This window comes from Podarcis muralis, chromosome Z (assembly GCF_964188315.1).
Source record: "Podarcis muralis chromosome Z, rPodMur119.hap1.1, whole genome shotgun sequence".
NCBI classification, from domain to species: Eukaryota; Metazoa; Chordata; class Lepidosauria; order Squamata; family Lacertidae; genus Podarcis; species Podarcis muralis.
In genome coordinates, this window is record NC_135673.1 from 32,808,679 (window position 1) to 32,829,079 (window position 20,401).

Here is a 20,401-nt window from a genome sequence, read left to right on the forward strand (position 1 = left end):
CTTTTTTTACTGATATTACTTCTTTGGGTGAGATCCACCATGGTGTCTTTTGTTCTAATAAATCCTTATATCTCTGCAATTTGGCTTTATTATACCATAAATACGCATGCCAACCAAATCTGTTGTCATGTCCTTCCAAATCTAAAAGATCTGTGTTTTCTAATTTAATACAGTCCCAAATCCAGCAGATATAGGATGGTTCATAATATATCTTTAAATCTGGTAGGGAGAAACCTCTAACTTTAAGATCTGTAAGAAGTTTATATTTTATTCTCAGTCTCTTCCCTTTCCAGATAAATCTCATAATATCTTTCTGCCATTTTTTGAAGCATCTCATATTGCTTATCTCTGGGACCGACTGAAACAGAAATAACATTTTTGGCAATAAGTTCATTTTAATCACCGATATTCTTCCCCAAAGTGACAAATTCATCCGTCCCCAAATCTCTAAATTCTTTTTTATTTCTTTCCATATCTTTTCATAGTTGTCTTTAAATATGTTCATATTGTTAGCTGTTAATCATATTCCCAGATATTTAACCTTTTTGTAAATTTCTATTTCTAAGTCCTGTTGAATCTCTTTTTTATCTTTTCCTGATACATTTTTCACTATCAACTTAGTTTTATTTTTGTTCAACTTAAAGCCAGCCACCTGTCCAAATTCATGAATTTTCTCTAGGACTTTCAGAAGAGAATTTTTCTGATCCCTCACTGTTATTACAACATCCTCAGCATACACCTTCAGTTAATATGCTTTATTTCCAACTGTTATACCTCTGATAGTTTCATCTGCCCTAATATTTCTCACTAGGACCTCTAATGTCAAACAAACAAACAAACAAGGTGACAAGGGACAGCCTTGTTGTGTCCCTTTCTGTATCTTACATTTCTCTGTTATCACATTGTTTACAATTAATGTGGCATTTTGTTCTGAATATTTTTCTTCTATTCCTTTCCTAAATTTCTCTCCAAAATTCATTTCCTCAAGTTCTTTTTCCTCATCAATAAACATCAGTGCTGCTTGCTTTTCATTTCTTACTTCCAGGTATTCTATTACATCAATAATATTCCTAATATTGTCCTTCATCTGTCGACCTGGAAGGAATCCTGCCTGGTCCTGGTGTACTATTTCTAGTAGTATTGCTTTAATTCTGTTTACCATTATATTTGCAAACTATAATCATTGATCAGTAATGAAATTGGTCTATAATTTGTAACCGATGTCAAGTCTATCTCTTGTTTAGGCACTAAAGTTATGTAGGCCTCTTTCCACGTTTCTAGTACCTTCCCCTTTTCCAGAATTCCATTCAGTAATGGATTAATTACCAGCTTCTGTAACTTATTATAATATTTGGCCTAAGGCCGTCCGGTCCTGGTGATTTCCCTATTTTAGCATTATTAATTGCTTCAGAGACCTCAGAGAAATTTACTGGTGTATTTAATGTAATTAATTTTCCTGTTTGAATTTTTGGTAATTTACTTTGTCTTATATAACTTTCAATTTCTTCTCTTTTCTCTTGTCCGATCCAATATAGGTCTGTAATCAATTGTCTTTTCTTTAATATTTAATCAATTATCAGTGTTTTTAATGCCATCTTTGCTTAATTGCCATGCCAATAGCTTCCCTGGCTTATTGGCATATTCAAAAAATATCAGTGTGTGCTTGCTTCTGCACTTTGCACTGCCTGCTCAACCTGTACATCTTCCAAAGCAACAGATTCCACAGAGACACTATAAATTGATTCTTACGCTCTCATCTCCAAAGTTAACTTGCCCAGTAAAAGTTGTCCTGGAGGCGGGGAGTGTGAAATTACATTTTTGCTAGCAGTCTCACACAATGCAAGAGTTTCTCCCAGAGAGAGCTGTAGCTACAGTTCATGGGAGCTAGCTGGGATTTTTGCCCTGGGTGAAGCCTCCAGAGGGGCTCCATTGAGGCTGCCAGCCTGTGTGTGTGTGTGTGTGTGTGTGTGTGTGTGTGCGCACAAATATGCATGGGTGTGTGTCCCAAACTGGGTCTTTGACCCAGGTGAATAAAGCCTAGTTTTGCCCCTGCTTCTCCAGGTGAAAGGCACCATGTGTGTCAAAGAACACACCCAAGAAACAACACTCCCCACAGGACCTTTTCTTACCAATCACTCCTCAAGCTGAGCTAGCGAGATGGCAGGCACTGAAGCTACAACCCTGCTGGGAATAGGAGGACGGCTGTCAGCACGAAACAAGGGGAAGACCCTGCTTTGCATGCACAAGCACATTTGGTAGATTTGAAGGCGCACTTCCTTCTGCCAATAGGCATAGACCAAGGGGTTGGCCAAAGAGTTGCACAAGCCCATCACCCAGAGGTACTTCTCTAGGAGGCGCTGCAGGGAACAGTGCTGACATGCAACCTGCACGATGCTCCCGACAAAGAAGGGTGACCAGGAGAGCACGAAACACCCCACCAGGATGGTGATGGTGCGCAAAGCCTTTGTGTCGCTGGAGGGCTGAGGGACTCGGCAGGCTGCCTCCAGTCCAATGTGTTCCCGTTCTCGAATCTGCTGGGCGTGGAGGGAGGCGATCTTCAGCAGGTGGCAGTGGAAGTAGATGAAAACAAAGAAAGCTGGGAAGAAAGCCACGCAGAAGAAAGTGAGCATGTAGGTGGGCTGGAAGACTCTGAAGAAGGTGCAGAGCCCTGTGTAGCCGTCCGCCTGGAAGCTGTGAGCCATCACAGGGAGGAACCCAACCAAGCAGGCTAAGAGCCAGAGCCCGGTGATGCAAGCCCCAACAACTGGGCTCCGCATGATTTTAAAGTATTGGAAAGGGTGCTTAACAGCCAAGTACCTGTCAAAGGTGACCAGAATAACAGTGAAGATGGAGGCAGCTGAGGGGCAGGTGATGCAGGCCATTCTCAGGAGGCAGTGCTTTCGGGGCGTCTGGTACTCAGAGCTGGACAGCTCCTCTGTGATCAGACTTGTGATGGTAAATCCAACCAAGAAGTCAGCAACAGCCAGATTTAAAACAAAGCACAGCCCAAGGCAGCCCCCTTTCGAGATCAGCCGTACCAGTGCGACAACCACCAGAGCGTTCATCACTAGGATGAGGGAGGCCAGGATCGCAAGTAATACCCCAAACCCAACATTTCCCATGGCAGTTTTTTTCTTTACCAGAAGAAAGGAGCTCTGCTGTCAGTACAAGCAACCCGAGCTGCTTCTTAGGGAAACCACCTTGCTTGCGGAACTTATTTGGAAAAAAATTCAAAACCAGGATATGATGCGTTGAATGAGTGTCTTGCCGTTTCCTGAGAGCCTAGCGCCTTCTGCCACCTTCAGCTCACTAGCCTTGCAAAGTTCATACTGGCAATACCTGTCCAGGTGCTAGGTCTAGTCCCTCCCCCAGTTTCCAGACAACCTGAGAGAGGAGAGGGGAAATGCTTCCTGCAACTTTGCTGAACAAGCAAAGGCCACATTCTCTATTTACCTCTGATACTGTAGTGTGTCTCTAGGTTCCACAGTGCTCTCAAAATGGCATGCCTTTGTGATGAAGCCATCAGTTTGTGTTTGTACTGTATTGTATTCCTTACATTCCCAAGTTTTCTTGACAGAAAACTCTTTTTCTACTTGTACATTTCCTTGAGTAGCCATGCATGGTAAGCTAATCATGGCAATATCATACCACTTTAAACAGTTGTGACTTTTATTTTTTCCATTTCTGAAAATACTTGTAACAACCACTTTGTACCCCACACTAATAAACATTTCATGTACAGACAACGTAAATGATACAGTCAAACATTAAGCAGGTTTGTATAACGCTTGAAGCTGATTTGTATCAGTTAAGAGTCTTCTCATTTCTATTTGTCCCGGAGTGAGCTGTGGTTGGCTGGTGGTGAGACAACCAAAATGTTGCAAAATATCAGAAGGAAGCCATTAACCTTAGAGCACGGGTGTCAAACACAAGGCCCGCGGGCCGAATCCGGCCCGTCAGACCTTGTCATGTGGCCCATGTAGCCGCCGGCGGCTGCCAGCCTTCACCTTTTATTCTTGCTTTTTTTTTTTGACACAAGAAAGCCGCCTCTTCAGCGCATGTGCGGCAGCCTACAAGCCAGAGAACCTCTGCCCTCTAGCGGCGCTGCGGCCCCCGAAGAATTTGAGTTTGACACCCCTGCCTTAGAGTAAAAGTCCCCTGTGAATTTTGATGAGGACATTAGAATTTTACCGCAACTGTCAGGTGGGGGGCCATGAAGATATTCCCCATTGACTTTCTTTAATAATATTCCATTTGGGACATTTATAGGACCCACTAACCCCTTGCAGAAACAAAAGAATTCTAAAAGGAAATGGCCACATCTTCAAAGAAAGCAGAAATGAAGTTCTTTTGAGAGTCTGAAATCAAATAAGATTCTTGGAACTGACCCTATAAAGGAAGCCAGAGATGTTAAGTTAAGTTAAAAGGAATAGGGAGAAAAACCGTGAGCATGTATTCTTATTTAACTGTTTCCGACCACTTAGTTCAATAACATGACGGACTAGGCCTACTCCTGTCTGTATGGTACTCTCCAGATCATCTCTGAGAATGTTGCAGGATGGAGATGTAAACTGATGGACCCTAAATTTTTGCAGTATCTTTAGTTCTTTGTTATTGGAACAACCTTCAGTGTGCTGTCTGTGAGGAAGAAAGAGTGGCAAGTTTTATATACCGTACTTTCTGAGGATCCTACTATTTAAGCAGGCTTTCCTTTGCTCTTAAGATTCATGATGCTGCTGTTTTATTATTCATATTTAATTGAATGTTTTATTGATGGATTGTGTTTTTACTGATGTATTTATCTTCATTTTTGGTTACAAAGTTTGGTTCTCAATAATTACATTGTTTCTATGCAGAGCACTTAGGGATTTTGTATATTAAGTGCTAACAGAAATATTTGTTAGGATAATAAAAAATAAGTAAATAAATATTGCACGAGCTTTTGAGTTCTCCAGAACTCTTCCGTGCTCCCTTAAGCAGCACTGAAATCATTTACTGTGCTTCCTCCATTGTTATGTACTGAGTTGAATTGGATCCAAAATGCAGCAGCCTGATTGGTTCTAGAACAATAGGATCCAAAATGCAGCAGTCTGATTGGTCCTAGAACAATGCCACAGTATGATTGGGTCGCAGGAGCCACCCAATCCAGCTCCAGGTGGAAGTGAATCCACAACCTGATTGGCCTACAGGAGAATCCCGGAATTAGCCAATCACGTGCAGCCCATTGTGTAAATAATGTATATAAAGCAGATATTGTGGGGGAATTTCCATTCCTTCTCACCACTATGAGCTGAATAAAGAGCAGGAAATCCACTCTCGACTCCGAGTATATTTCATCCATACTTTGGATGTCAGTATGAGAATAGCATTCCCATGAATGAAAATCAAAGATGCATTGCACACACTCCAAGCTCCCTTTACAGTGTTAACCGCATTATTTATTTATTTCACAAACTTTATACACTGTTTGTTTGTTTAAAAAAAAACCCTCAAAGCGGTTTACAAAACGATAAAATAAAACCGATTTTTTTTAAAAATTGCAGCCGTACTTGAATTGAGTGCTGGGGATAAGGAAGGGTATATAAAGCTGAAGCAAAGACAGGCACAAACCTCGTCTGATCTGTGCCACTTTCTGCCCCATACTCACTCATGCACACATGCTGCCAGAGCAGCCTTATCTCTTCTGAACCCTGCGGAGTCCCTGAGACTACATTACCCAGAAGCCTCCACAGCACGGTGAACTCAAGCAGCCAATCAGAGCAGGCGGAAGCGATCTCCCTCTTTAACCCCACACTTCCCCCTTTTAAAATCCGGGAATTCCCGCCCCCCGGTGTCCCCCCCCCCCACTCCAGCCTTCTGCGCGGCGCACACGAATCTACGGTTGCTCCTTATGCTCTCGGGTATTCAAGCCACGCCCCTAGAGACCGCCAATCAACAAGACGGCGTGCAAGGCAGCTCGCAGGCGGGGTTTGCGAAGCGATCGCAACGGCGGGGCCCTCCTGGTGAAAGGATGTTTCGGGAATATCGGCGTCAGAGGACTGCGGGACCAGCAGGTGGGCGTTGCTGGGCAACGGGGCGGGGCGGGGCAGGGCGCTGCTTCCTGTCCTGCCGGGATCGGATGGGAGGGTGGATGGAGCGGGGTTGCCTCACCACCGTTGTCATGGGAACCGGCAGCGGCCTGCTCTCTCAAAGAGGGCAGCTCCCTGGGTTTTGCCCATTGGCCCTATTTACCAGGTGCAGCAGCCACGATCTGCTCCTCTCAATCGCTGCCCCCTGTTTGGACCCGATATTTTCCTTTTTAATCACCTGGGTGCGGTGGTGTAGTGGTTAGAGTTCTGAATCTAGAACCTCATCTCAGATCCTCGGACCCACTCGTGAAGAGCCAGCCGTGCTTTCTTAGCCTAGCCTACCTCACAGGGTTGTTGTGAGGATGAATGATTTGGTTGGTTGGATCGATCCAGTTAAGCCCGCCTCTGAATAGACTAACGGAACTAAGTTAGCCCATGCCTATTCATCTCAATGGGTCTTCTCTGTGTAGGGCTAAGGTTGGCTGTGACCTGGCATTCGCATCCTGCACCTTCAACATAAATAGTATTTTTCTCAGGGTGGCTAGTAGAGAAGTGAGAAACAAAAAAAAGCGAAATGTAATGATAATAATAAATATAATAATTAGAATTTATTATTTAAGCGAATCATAATAACAATACAGTGATTTAAAGCAACAGCTAAAGCAGCAACTGCTTATTCAGGCAGAGGGTGAAATCAAACTGCTCTAAGTAGAAAATGCTAGCCTCAGCAGCTCTGTGAATATAGAAATAGAAATGGGTTTTTTGCCTGTAATGCTGGCATTAGCAGTTTTGTGAACATAATTATTTTTGCCTGCCCTCAAATAATAGAACAGTACAGTAATGAGATTTCCAGGTCATCTGTCTTTGGGAGGGCATTCAAAAGGCAAGGAACCGACACAGAAAAGACTTTCTTATAGAGCCATTTTTGCTACCTTGAGCTTCTTGAATAAGCTGTATATAAATGTTTATAATAATTCCCAATGATTTGCCCAGAATTGTATTTGTATTGTGAAAGTAATTTTTTTTTTTTTTTTTTGCAATATTAACAAACAAACAAAATGTATAATGCTGTTGTAAGTTTGGGGGTTAGTCTTCATGATGCCTGAGTCCGTTCTAATTCCTGGGGTCCTGGATCCAGCAGGGGTTAAAATCTAATGGAGGATCCCATTGCTCAACTAACCAGGCAAGCTTATTGGTGAATTAATGGCCGTTTGTACTGTCCTTAGTATAACAAAGGAAATACCTGGCTAGTAGTCAGAAAGCCCAAACCACAGAGTTGTGTGAGCTGAGAGCTGCACTCGATGCAAGCAGAAGCTTGATTTCTGTTTGAATCCAAGGTTGTGCCAATGGGAGAAGTAAGATTGGGGTGTTAATGCTGTGAGCCCCTCCATCTTAGGCTCAGGTCGTGTATACAGGTAATTCTCATCCCACACTGCTTTAACTTGTGTGTTGCATCTTTGATGGGGGTAGGTAGAAAATATAAATGGAGAACGGGGAAATCCACTATTCCCTGCTGTCTATTTATTTTTCCCCACTCTACCTATGCACCCAGCAGGTATTCCTTGCTTCCTGGGCTTTGGGAAGAAGGCACAAGGGCTCTGGGAGCATCTTACAACCCCCATGGCTCCTTCCCAAAGCCTGGCGCCTCTGTTATCCTGCTTTGAGAAGGCAGCTTGAGGGTTCTGGGATATTGCCAGAGCCTTAGTGCCACATACCCAAAGCTTGACACCTTGCTTACTCGGCTTTGGGGAAACAGCATGAGAGCTCTGGCAGCTTCATTTGCACCTCCTACACAAAGCCCAGTAACTGAGGCATCCGGATTACTGGCCTCTCAGAAGACTGAAGGAGTTCCAACAAACTTCTCAGAGCCCAGTAAGCAGCCCTCCAACTTGCGTGAGAAGCAGTTTCAGGGGTTCCTGGCAATTTTGTGTTCACAAGTGGACCCCTGACATCTAACCCTTGCATAAGATGCAAGTTTCCTGTATGTGCAAATAAACCATATATCATAAATACTCTAGTCTCTGTTGTCCCTCTGAACATGTCGGATTGTTACTAGGTGGGTGATCTTTGCTGTCTATTTTGTTGTTTCTTCAGCTTGTAAACCACCATGTGTATAGTAATATAGAAAGGCGGTATGCAAATTAAAAGGAAAGGAAAGGAAACCAAAACATGGGTAAGTTCTTGGAACCCCTGGAATCTTGCACTGCTCAGAGATTGGGATGGCATGCAACAATATGTTAATTAGATATATATGTTATATTTTGGGGTACTCTGTATAAACCACATATTCAGTATTCTCCCCAGCATAAAAAGTGGGCAAAATCTTTTGTGTAACGTTCAGTGTGCTTGTTTATTTTTTAAATCAGAAAAAGAGGTGCTTATTTTCCAATAGGTGATTACTTGGTTACTCACCCCCCCCCCCCATTTTAATCTATGGACACTTAACATGCATACCAAGGTTGCGTGTAGCCAAAAGCCGAAGTGAATGTTTATCGCACGTGAGCCTCTACATTAAATTGCTTCTCATGTAGAAATTTGATACCATAGTAACTGCCCTGTTGCCATGTCCACACTGGTTTCTTTCATTGGAAGATGAAAGAAATGTCATGTGATAGCTTCCACAGTTGGAGGCAGCAATACTTCTGAAACTGCTTGCTGGTTTCCCACAGGCAACTGTTAAGCCCAGGATGCCAGACTAGATGGACCATTGGCCTGATCCAGCAGGTTCTTCTTATGTTCTTATGAGGTATTGCAGATCATCCTATGGAACAACAGACATTCTTTTCTGTGACTATAATGGTTTCCCCCTCAGATTGATATATACCTGTGCCACTTATCAATAAAACATTTTTAGGATGATCTAAAACGGAATAATTAGACAGTCTATGATTTGATTGTGGATGAGGGTGCTGATCTGGTTTGTATTACTGAGACCTGGGCGGGCAGGCTGGGAGGAGTTGAATTGGCACAGCTGTGCCCACCTGGATACTTGGTGCAGCATAAGCACAAGCTGCAGGCATGGGGGGAATTGCTGTGGTCCACATGACTTCCATTTCCAGGAAACCACTCTGGCTTAGGGTGTGAGGGTGTGTGCACTTGGTGTCAGGCCAAGAAGACAGTAAACTAGGGTTTCTACTACAGTGGTACCTCGAGTTACATACGCTTCAGGGTTACATACGCTTCAGGTTACAGACTCCGCTAACCCAGAAATAGTACCTCGGGTTACGAACTTTGCTTCAGGAAGAGAACAGAAATCGTGTGGTGGTGGCGCGGCAGCAGCAGGAGGCCCCATTAGCTAAAGTAGTGCTTCAGGTTAAGAGCAGTTTCAGGTTAAGAACGGACCTCCGGAACGAATTAAGTACGTAACCAGAGGTACCACTGTACTACAAAATGCACCCTACTGCCCAGTTGCTTCTCTGACCAAACTGGCAGGAGTCATCTTTGGTGTGGTGTTGTGGGATCCCAGAATGTTAGTTCTCGGTGATTTCAGCACTCATGCTGAGACTGCCTTTAGATTCAGTTCTCCTTGGTAACTGTAGGGCAGTCTTTAGTGGTCATCTGTCTGATACACAGGGCAGGACGTACCCAGCGGGGTATATATTGGTGTACTGCAGGGTCTCCAAAGTTGTTTAACATCTGCATTAAGTTATTGGCATTATTAGGAGATTTGGGCCAAGGTGTCATCAATATGCTGAATATGCCCTGCTCTATTTCTCTATAATATATGAATCAGGAGAGGCTGTGAAAGCTCTATATTGGTGGCAAGCTGAATGAGGGCTAACCAGCTGTGCCTGAATCCTGGCAAAGACAGAGGTCCTGTGGATGTACGGTTCCTGAGTCCAGATAATTGGACAATTGCCTGCTTTGGATGGGGTTGTACTACTTCTGAAAGAGCAGGCTTGTAGTTTAGATGAATACCCAGATGACCTCAGTGGCCAGGAGTGCCTTTTACCACCTTCAGCTGGCAAGACAGCTAGGGTAGTTTCTGGACTGGGATAGGTTGATCACTGTTGGCCATGCACCGGTCACCTCTAGATTGGATTATTGCAATATACTCTATGTGGGGACTGCTCCTGACTAGGGCAAAATGATGTGACTCAGCTGCTCACTGGGGCAAACTATTGTCATTGTTCTTAGGCCATTGGTGAAAGAATTGCACTAGCTGCCAGTTAGCTACTGGGCCAAGTTCAAAATCCTGGAACTGGGATAGAAAGCGTAAGGATTGTGTGACTCCTTATACAGTGGTACCTCAGGTTACATATGCTTCGGGTTACACACGCTTCAGGTTGCAGACTCTGCTAACCCTGAAATAGTTCTTCAGGTTAAGAACTTTGCTTCAGGATGAGAACAGAAATTGTGCTCCGGCGGTGCGGCGGCAGTGGGAGGCCCCATTAGCTAAAGTGGTGCTTCAGGTTAAGAACAGTTTTAGGTTAAGTACGGACCTCCGGAACGAATTAAGTACTTAACCCGAAGTACCACTGTATACCCAACTGCTCACTGAATATGCCATCTTATCAGGAGGCCCATTTCATACTTTGTAGGAACTGGGCCTTGGGGGTTATGGCAGATTCCATTTGGATCTTTCTTCCACTGCATATCAGACAGGTGCAATTTTTGTTGTCTTTTTGGCACCTAAGGGAAAACCTTTCAGCAAATCTTTTATGTGAAGATTTTTTTATCTCAGTCTATATGTGCATTGGACTTGATTATATATGACACACATACAATAAACCTGTTTGGTTTTTTTATCTTGCATGGCCAAAGAACAGGTAATGCGTGAATATCTTTTGTAGGAAGGACCCCTTATAGCAGTTACCACAGAATTTCCTACCACCCAGAGTGTAGCTTTGCAGCAATATTTATTCTCTGGAATATTCGCCATAATGTATTGATGTTTAGCCTTGTAAATAAGCTTACAAAAATTAACAGCCTGCTAAGAAAATAGTACTGGGACGCAGGTCGGTGGTTCGAATCCCTGTGACGGGGTGAGGTCCCGTTGGTCGGTCCCAGCTCCTGCCAACCTAGCAGTTCCAAAGCACGTCAAAGTGCAAGTAGATAAATAGGTACTACTCCGGCGGGAGAGTAAACGTCATTTCCGTATGCTGCTCTGGTTCACCAGAAGCGGCTTAGTCATGCTGGCCACATGATCCGGAAGCTGTACGCCAGCTCCCTTGGCCAAAAAAGCGAGATGAGCACCGCAACCCCAGAGTCATCCGCTACTGGACTTAATGGTCAGGGGTCCCTTTACCTTTACCTAAGAGAATAGTAGCCTGTGTCTCTATGCTGGTTGAAAATGAAGGGAAGGCTCCTCCTCCTCCACAGCCAGGTAGAAATGCAGGCTACTAGCTTCTTTGTAGGATAGTAAAAAAATGTGCCTTCTATCAACAGCATTGTGGGAGAAGGGGCAGAGTAACGCTTCCTTCCTCTGCCATCCTATTCGCTCACCTTCATGGAACTCCTGATTACCTAGGGCTACTAGGTGAGTTTTTAAAATGCAAGGCTGTATGAATATCTGCTGATCTTGGTTCCCCCTCACCTCTTTTCTGTTTCAAAGTTATGGTTACAAAATAAGCATGTTGGGAAGTTAAAAGGTTGTTTTTAGTGTGAATTTTTAAGAAGAAGTACTAGTTTCTCTTGAGGGTTAAGTTATGGCAAAGATAACCACTCACAGGGCAGCCAGCCAGCAAGATTGGGGCTTGCCAATTGCATGCCGCTTCTCAGTGATCCTAGTACTGAAATCCTTTTCAGATTCACAGATGAGCATGCTGTTAATTACTTCGCCACCTGCTCTCTGGCCATCTCCCCATAATGTTCAGGATTTAGTCTCTTACAGAGTCACTGATTGGTAACTGATGGGGACAGATGCAGCAGTGGGCAGCCATTCATTTTAAAAAAAGAGTTCCATGCCTTTCCTCTTTAGCATCCCAGCGTTTCCAATTGCCTGCTGTGTAGCTTTATTGACATTAAGCTCTCCTCTTGTTACGCTGGCTGCTGGCACTTGGTTTGTTTGCAGGGTCCAGCACAGCACATGCGTCACACACAGGCTGAACTGTGTTACTAGTTTGTGTTTATATGATGGTGCGGTAGTGTGGGTAGCAAGATAAAACACGCTGAGACTGAAGAGCACTCTTTGCGAAGCACCATCATGTTTTTTGTGCATTTCACAGGTACGGTTTGCATTCTGGTGTAATGAGATTCACCTCGGGACATTTTCGACTCCAGTATGTTTGCCATGAGCAGTCTTAGTTTGCGATGGGGAGGTGGAGAGTAAAGTCTACAGACACCAACAGTCAAGTGAGACCGGTGCTCTAGCCAGAGTGCCTGCAGCCAAGTATAACACTGAATCTGAGCTCCCGGATCTCTTGGATTATATGGATTCAGCAAGAGCACAGTTTAAATATGGAATAGCTGGAGTTAAATCCACAGTGTATCTGGTCAAACTGGTGCTCTTGATAGCCTTTTAATGCGGTTTCCCCGGCTTTTAGCCTTCCCAATCTGCCTTGGAGTCATCAAAGGCTCTCTGTTTGGGAGGGGAGGTTCAGAAGAGCTTTCAGGATTTTAATTTTTTTATCTCAATTTTTTCCCTAGACTTTCATTTTCTAAATCTGTTTCTGTGCGGCTTGAAATGTGTTATGGGAGGATTTGGAATAATGTCTTTGAATATGTTTTTTATAATAAATGTTGAAACAGACAGTATTTAACCAGATGGGCAGCAGCTTCTTGATGTCTAGCTGTGGCTTGAAACAGAAGCAAGCCACTCCTAGGTGCAAGGGGACTGTAGGAAAATAGGTCATCTCTGAATCTCAAGTTTCAGTGTAATGGGAAAAATTAATAACATTTATATCCAAAGCGTAATTGAGATTACCTCAAACCGGAAATCAAGCTCTGTTCTTTATGCAGATTGCTGCCACTGTTGATAGGTAAGCACTTTGTGACTGGTGAATATTAAAGATTAAAATTAGCTTATCTTGGCCAAAAGTATGAAAGCTGGTGTGCTGACTCCATTCTTCCCCCGCTTTTTGCAGCTTCTTATACTTCCAAAGCATGCTTTATGAGTTTCATTGTGTAGTTATCATAGTCAGTCTCTTCTGTATGTTCAGCATGCATCTGACAAAGGAAGCCTGTGGCACAGCATTCCTGCGGTGTTTTTAGATTTTATAGGTCAAGGTGTCTCCCTGCTACATGAACGTTTTGGAAGACAAAGTTGACTTAGCTATTAGCCTTTACAATAGTCATCTTCATCGTACAGTGGTAGAGGTCAGTGAAGCAAGTCATTAGTAGCAGTAGGAGGTGCAGATAGAAGCAGTAGCATAATACGTTTATTTAGACCACTTGAAAGTCGCAGAAAGTGAGCTATCCGTCAGGTTTCACAGCTCTTGATCAGGCAAGATGTGGTTGTTGTTTTTTTAAAAAAGAGGAAAATGTTTCTGATAGAAGGCATGGTGAGAGCCAAATTCTACATGACTGCAATTGCAGAGTTTGCCTTTGAGTGCAGTTCCACCCCATCACCCACATAAATTGGAGTTGCGGAACCCCCCACCCCCAATTCAGATCCGATTTGCAATGGGGGACTTGGGTTAAAACCTACAACTATACTAGGCTTAAAGGCTACATTACACTAGAGTTCCATTATGGTTCGGGTCTTTGGTGTTCACAGTTGGGGGGGTGTGCACCAGCATTTAAGGGCAGAACTATGTAGCTGAGGTCACAAATAGTTGGGCCCTTAAGATACTGTACTAATTAAGGAAGCTCTTAAGATTGTGCCAAGAGCAATATATATTAAATTGCATCAAAGTATACTGGGATGGAGAAACAACAATTGCTTCCTACTGAAAATGTTAAAGAACAACAGATATTTGAAACTGATTCTATTGCTGATCAGGGCACCTTTGTATTCTTTGAGTATACCAAATTTATTGTCAAGCAATTATAGAAAAGGAGGAAGTCTATACCTTTTACCACCTAATGCTGTCACTTTTTCTATGTGTGAAACAAAATGTCTCAAATAGAAGCCAGAGTGGAAAGTAATACAGTGTGGTTGTACATACTGCTTTCCACTTCGGCCTCTGTTTACTTTGCTTTTAGTAGATACACAAGTTATAATCTCCAATTTCATTAATCTCCCTCCCCCTTTTTTATTTTACACCCTGCTTGATGGAGAATTCCATGAAACTCACAAGGTATCTATTTATTTTTCCTTTCACCTGGTCCGAAAAAGATCATATGCTGCTGTTCTAATTAATTTCTAAATCAAATGTGGCCAACTGCATTTTTGGGGTCTGTTTTAGCTTCCCTAAACAGGTTATCTATAACTAGGTAAATATGGAATAATGTTTTTAAATGTTTTTAGGCAATGTATGCATTTTGTTTCCTTTGTTTCCCCCCCCCCCCATATTTTTCCTTTGAAATATGTGGGACTACGGGTGGCACAGTGTGTAATTGTATTACTGTTGTAAGCCTTTAGATTTAATCTTTAGATTTAGCTGAATTTGCAACTAAGAAGTTGGCAATTGTTTTTGCAGACTTTGCTTTAAAGTAGTCTCAGTTTCTATGAAAGTCCATTCTTCATAAACAGGAGAGGTGTAATTCTTGGCTCTGTAGCTTTAAAAACTGTAGCTTTTAAAACATGGGTAGGCAAACTAAGGGCCGCAGGCTGATCAGGCCCAATTGCCTTCTGGATCCGGCCCGCGAATGGTCTGGGAATCACCACGTGGATTGCCAGTGTGCACGTTCTTTCCCTCTCTCTCACACGGTGGCGCCTCCTCCTCCTCCCTCCTCCTGGCTTCTCCCTGCCCTGTCTAGAGGTGGAAGAGGGCTGGGTTTTGTTGGTGCCAGCAGCAGCGCTCAAGCGGCCGCCATTTTAAGCAACCCCTCACCGGAGCCCTTTCGTGCGCCGCTCATCGTCCCCCCGCTACCACCGCCAACCCCTGCCTCTCGCAAGACACAGGTAAGCAGCCACCGGGGCTCGTGGTGCTCTTGCATCATTCCCCCACCCCCAAAAAATATAGTCCGCCCCCCCCCCCCACAAAGTCTGAGGGACAGTGGACCGGCCCCCTGCTGAAAAAGTTTGCTGACTCCTGTTTTAAAACAATGGGAGTGAGGAAGCTAGAGTAGCAGCATAGATATTTCCTGCCCTATTCATGATGTGGGCCATATTTAGCGGTTTGGCAAGTTATTCCTTATGAATTTGAGCTGTCACCATCCTAACAACACAATTGAAATCCAGTGTCTCCTTGGCTGAGTGTGTTTGCAGTAGGTAGATCTTGGGTCGTGCCAGTGCAACCCCCTCATCTCTGGTGAGCAGTTTAGATGCATTTTATTTTAATTTAATTTGCTTTCCAAATAACCAGTCACACTTTTTTGTCAATATGTTTTAAATAAATGGTGGCTGAAAATCCTATGCATGCTTACTTGGGAGCAGGTTGGAACATCAGAGAATTTTAGTGGAAGTGGAAATTGCCACTATTTCTATCCAAGTTCCAGAACAGAAATCAATCCAGCAAGTACAATCTTTATTGTTTCAACCAATACTTAGTATTTTTTAACATTGTTTATACATTTCTTTTATATTGAATTGATTGGTGTGGAAATAATTTTGTCATTGATTATGTAAGTTACGTGAAATAGCAGACCGTGAGTCAAACAGCGCTGTATTTTGTGGAAACTGAACTGCGGCAGAATGGAAACTGCATTTATTGTGATGAAAACAAGGTGGAATGGAAACTGTAGCCTTAACACTTAGAGGAACAAGCCCCATTAAACTCAGTGAGACTTAATACCAAGTAAACATCCAGGGGAATGAGTGATGCAGCCCTGTTTTGAATTGAAACTTGCAAGACTGTTTTGCAGACTATTTACATCTTTATACCATAGAATTAAAGTGGTTTAATAGGCATTCTATGTAACTAAGGAACGCTGGGAGTTGTACTTCCTTAGGTGTTCGAGATCTCTAAGAGAGAGTACTTAACACCCTCATAAACTACCGTAGTTCCAGGAATTCTTTTGAGAAAAACCAGGACACTTGAGGTGGTATAAAATCAATGTAAGTTTGTGGTGTATCTATGTACAGTGGTACCTCTGGTTACGTACTTAATTCGTTCCGGAGGTCCGTTCTTAACCTGAAACTGTTCTTAACCTGAAGCACCACTTTAGCTAATGGGGCCTTCCGCTGCTGCTGCGCCACCACCACGCAATTTCTGTTCTCTTCCTGAAGCAAAGTTCTTAACCCGAGGTACTATTTCTGGGTTAGCGGAGTCTGTAACCTGAAGCGTAGGTACCACTGTATAGTGTAAACTTTGTACTGATCAGCTGCATAAGCCCCTTGGTGCTATTTTCTTTGTGCATTTCTGCAGACCACACCCTTGGGCACATGGCAATAACAACATTGTAACCAAGCAGCTTGCGGATGGTATTCACAATTGCTGGTGCTTTCACAATTCCTTTAAAATTAGCTGCAGTGTTTCAAGAATGCACTTGTGTCTTGGATTAGGGGTTCCAAGTCCTTCAGTCATATTCCAGGCGCTTTGCATTCTTTTCATTTGCTGCTTGGAAAGTGTGGACTACTAAATAACTTGGAACAGATGGTTCCCAAGACTTCGGCTTCGCTGTGAACTCCTCCAACTACAAACGTATCCTTATGAGCCATGTCAGAGTTCCCAAAATCAGGTTATGGTGATTAAGGCGAACTGTACTGAATCTGGCCATTCTTTCATTTCACTTGCTATTTTGTCCTACGACAGCCACAGGCACGTGCTTCAATGTTTGGTTTTGGTTTGTTAATGTTCTAATAGCAGCACAAAGATTCTCTGTCACCACATCAACTTGCAAGGGATTTCCTATTGCTGTTTTTGGATGCTTAATTAACTCTTTAATCCCTACCCCAACTGAAATTAAACTTCTGTGTGTGTAACTCAGATGAGCACACACTTATCCCCTCTTTTTTTATAATATTTTAAATTAATTTTTAGCATACAATTTTTTTAAGACATACCACACAAATTATTTCTTTGGACTTCCTTCAGCATCTCTGATAGCCTTCCGTCTTGATTATTTCTCCTGCAATTCTTAACTTAATATTGCCTTTACCTTTTCTAACAAATCATTTCTCCCTTTCCATTTTTACAATATTTCTTAAATTTCTCCTCACAGAACTTCTCGTAGTCCTACAAACGTAATCTGATCATCACAAATACTTTTCAAATACTCAGTAAATTTAGTCCAGTCCTCGGTAAACCTCTGGTCCCGCCGGTCTCGGATCCTTCCTGTTAGCTTGTCCACTGCGTAGTTCACTTATCCCCTCTTTAACCCCACCTTCCTCACTTTATTTCCCGTGTTAAGTTATAGATCGTAAACTCCGCTGGGCCTGTCATTATCCTCTGCAAAGTGGCAGGCAGGTAGATGGTGCTATATAAATAATTAATTTACAAAAGGACCATATTGGGACCATCTCTGTAAGGGAGCTATAGGATTGGGCAGATTTGACTGTTTTGGTTCCCTGTCACTTTTGTATGTGTTCATTCATATGTCTGGTCTGCCCCATTTAAAAGCAGTGCTGGGGGAGGGAGGATCACATTTCTGAATATATGTATCTCAAAACAATGCAATTTAAAACATGTTTTGATAAAGTTTTTGCTTTAAAAATACCTTGCAAAATGTAAATATGTGCAAAGCCCAAAGGATAGTTATATTCTGATTTGCAGCTTTGAGAAGTACAGATCAAGTTAGTTCATAGCAAAGAAATAATAATTTTCTCAAACATCTCTAGAAAGGTGGCTGAAAAAGAGGATCTTTGTTTAGCTCCTCTTGCTCCTCATGGAGCTAGGCTGGGAAGTATTCTCAAGCTCTTAGAAGATTGCTTTGGCTTAGATATGTCTGTTTCAGCAGTGATATCATAAAAGCCAGTTTTTGTAAGGTCGCGAATTTAAGCAGCGCTTTAACTTTTCACGGTCGGAATTTGGGGGGAAAGTCAGGCTTATATTCAGGCCAGTACAGTAAATGAAATAAATGAAATAAAATAAAATAAAATTGAGAGGCGTTGTAACAGCATGTCTGTGTGCAATGAGTCTGTGTTTGGTAGGTTGCAAATTGTGTGGCCCTGGTGTATGCAGAACTGAAGTCTGCATACTTTATGCATACATTTACTTTAAACATCTCCGTTCAGAGTTTTCCGACATGTCTGTCCCAGCATTCTGGCAAGAGAGAAGAGTGTCACTATTGCAGTCTTGGTTCCAGGTGCAGGAAATGTAAACCTGACTATGTAGGGAATGCTCTAGCAGTAAATGTTTATCGTTCTGAAGTGCCCCAAGACTCTCCAACCATCCCAGTGATGGCTGAGACTTGTTGCCGCTACTCTCACCAGGGCTTTGGGATTAGCATAGGGTTTAACACCTAGCATCATCAAATAAAGTTCTGTCCTCAAGAGGCAAGTCTGCTTGATACGCAACATGCCAGGATAATTCCTTCACAACAGCTCATTCCCTCTTTGCTACAAAAGGACCCTTTCACTTCTCCAGGTTCTTCTTACGTGATAAGCCATATTGGTGAGAACTTAGTCAAGATATTCTGTTCAATTAAGCTTTCCTCTTGCTTTTGAGGTGTTGCAATGCTAGACAGTCTTACCACTTGTATCCTGTATTTGTTGTCATAACCAATTGTGCTAAGTGCCAAGGTTAATTGCAAACAAATTTCTGAAGTTTGTGTCTCTCTCGTCCCCCCGTCCCCCCCATTTCCTAGTACCACAGCACAAAGCTGGACTTCAGATTTCTATGGAAGGTATTCAGCACCAGCAGCATCAGTGGCCATCAGTTATTAAGTTCCTGTTTGTTTGTTTGTTTGTTTGTTTGTTTAAAATTTATTAATTTTTTAAACTACTAGTCCCTGTACAGCAGAGAATAATCTAAGTACTGTATACATAGTCATCCTTTTATCAAATGCCTTTCAAATTATAAAAATACCTGCAGCTCTTGCCCTCAATGGTATATAGAAATACCGTATTTTTCGCCCTATAGGACGCACTTTTCCCCCTCCAAAAATGAAGGGGAAATGTGTGTGCGTCCTATGGGGCGAATGCAGGCTTTCGCTGAAGCCTGGAGAGTGAGAGGGGTCAGTGCGCACCGACCCCTCTCACTCTCCAGGCTTCAGGAAGCTCTCCGCAAGCCTTGGGAGCCCACGGAGCAGCCTGCATCTCGAAGCCTGGGGCGCGCTGCCTGGGGCTTCGGTCCCCTGACCTGGTTTGGAGGCTGGCGGTGGGGAGAAGCGTGCTTCTCCCTGCCACCAGCCCCACAAGCTCGGGGGACAGCGGGGAGGTGCAGCGCCGCCATCCCGCTGTTCCCCGACCTGGTTTGGGCTTCAGGCAGATATCCGCAAGGCGTGGGAGCCCGGCGGGAAGTCACGCCGGTCTCCCAAGGCTTGTGGAGAGCTGCCTGTTCTGGGGTCGAGGGAAGCTCGGGCTTCCCCCGCCCCAGCCCCGCGTCCTATGGGCCGGTGCGCCCTATGGGGTGAAAAATGCGGCACTTGACTAAAAAGTAGGTAGAATAGCTTTTACAGTTATGGGACTAATTTAGATCCATAAAGAAGTATGCAAATTGTCTGCTTCCCCTAAGCAGTGAGAAGAGGGTTGGCAGCTGTGTGGGGAGGGCCTGCATCCCCTTTGGACAGTGTTTGTTCCATGGACTGCCAATTGCCGACCTCTTTTCCTAGCAGTGCATCAGTAGGTGAATAGTGTAGTGTTTTCTTGTATTACTTCAGGCTTTTTTCTCTCTGAGGCTGGGTTGTGAAAACATTTGGCTTGCACTTGAGTATTGAGGATTTGTTTGAAAATTAGAAGGGATCAAATGCTATTCTTAACAAATTCTTCCCTTTTCCGTCTCTCTCAGGACTAAACCACCTGCCCTTTGACCCTGGCAATAGCAAACCTCTGCCAATCAATAGCAGCCCTGCTGAAAATGGAGGCGAGGCAAGCCAGAAACGGAAGAGGATAAATTTGCCTACAGGTAGGCCATGTGTGCATGTGGTGTAGCAAGCTGTGTTTGTGCCTGGGGATGTCTTAACTATGAATGGGGGATACAAGAACACAACAGGACAGACCCAGAAGATGGTACTGGGGAAGTTCTTTCCTCTCCATAACCACTTCTGTCTCTCCTGTCTTGCCTTATTGTTAACATGTACATGAAGCTGCTGGGAGAAATAGTTTGGAAGTCTAGGCTAAAGCGTCATCAGTTTGTGGATGATGTACAACTCTGTTCATCGTTTCCACCTTCTAGTTTTAGGGGTTTTAGGATGGATGAGGGCAAACAAGCTGAAGCTTAATCTGGATAAGACAGAGGCACTGCGGG

The 20,401-nt window shown here is 43.5% G+C and overlaps 2 protein-coding genes across 8 annotated transcripts in view; one reads left to right on the plus strand and one right to left on the minus strand.

Moving 5' to 3' along the window:
- Positions 1 to 2,007: 2,007 nt before the first annotated feature.
- GPR119 (G protein-coupled receptor 119) lies at positions 2,008 to 3,191 on the minus strand. The gene has a single exon (XM_028715815.2). It carries the CDS (start codon positions 3,120 to 3,122, stop codon positions 2,133 to 2,135), a length of 990 nt encoding a protein of 329 aa, XP_028571648.2. The 5' UTR covers positions 3,123 to 3,191; the 3' UTR covers positions 2,008 to 2,132.
- Positions 3,192 to 5,841: 2,650 nt separating this feature from the next.
- ENOX2 (ecto-NOX disulfide-thiol exchanger 2) overlaps positions 5,842 to 20,401 on the plus strand; it is a 42,085-nt gene continuing 27,525 nt past the window's right edge. For 5 of the 7 annotated variants that reach the window (XR_013391452.1, XR_013391453.1, XR_013391454.1 and 2 more), the window contains exons 1-2: positions 5,842 to 6,053; positions 19,943 to 20,059. Coding sequence is in view for 3 of the 7 variants with exons in the window: in XM_077922778.1 (XP_077778904.1) it covers positions 5,891 to 6,053; positions 19,943 to 20,059 (280 nt within the window). In the remaining 4 variants the exon portion in view is untranslated. Of the gene's footprint in view, positions 6,054 to 6,213; positions 6,235 to 12,096; positions 12,236 to 19,942; positions 20,060 to 20,401 lie in introns of those variants that run through there. The other 2 variants (XM_028714492.2, XM_077922779.1) reach the window with 2 other exon arrangements.

Excerpts from the sequence above, each read along its gene's own strand:
- GPR119 (XM_028715815.2), bottom strand. The coding sequence starts at position 3,122 with ATGGGAAATGTTGGGTTTGGGGTATTACTTGCGATCCTGGCCTCCCTC.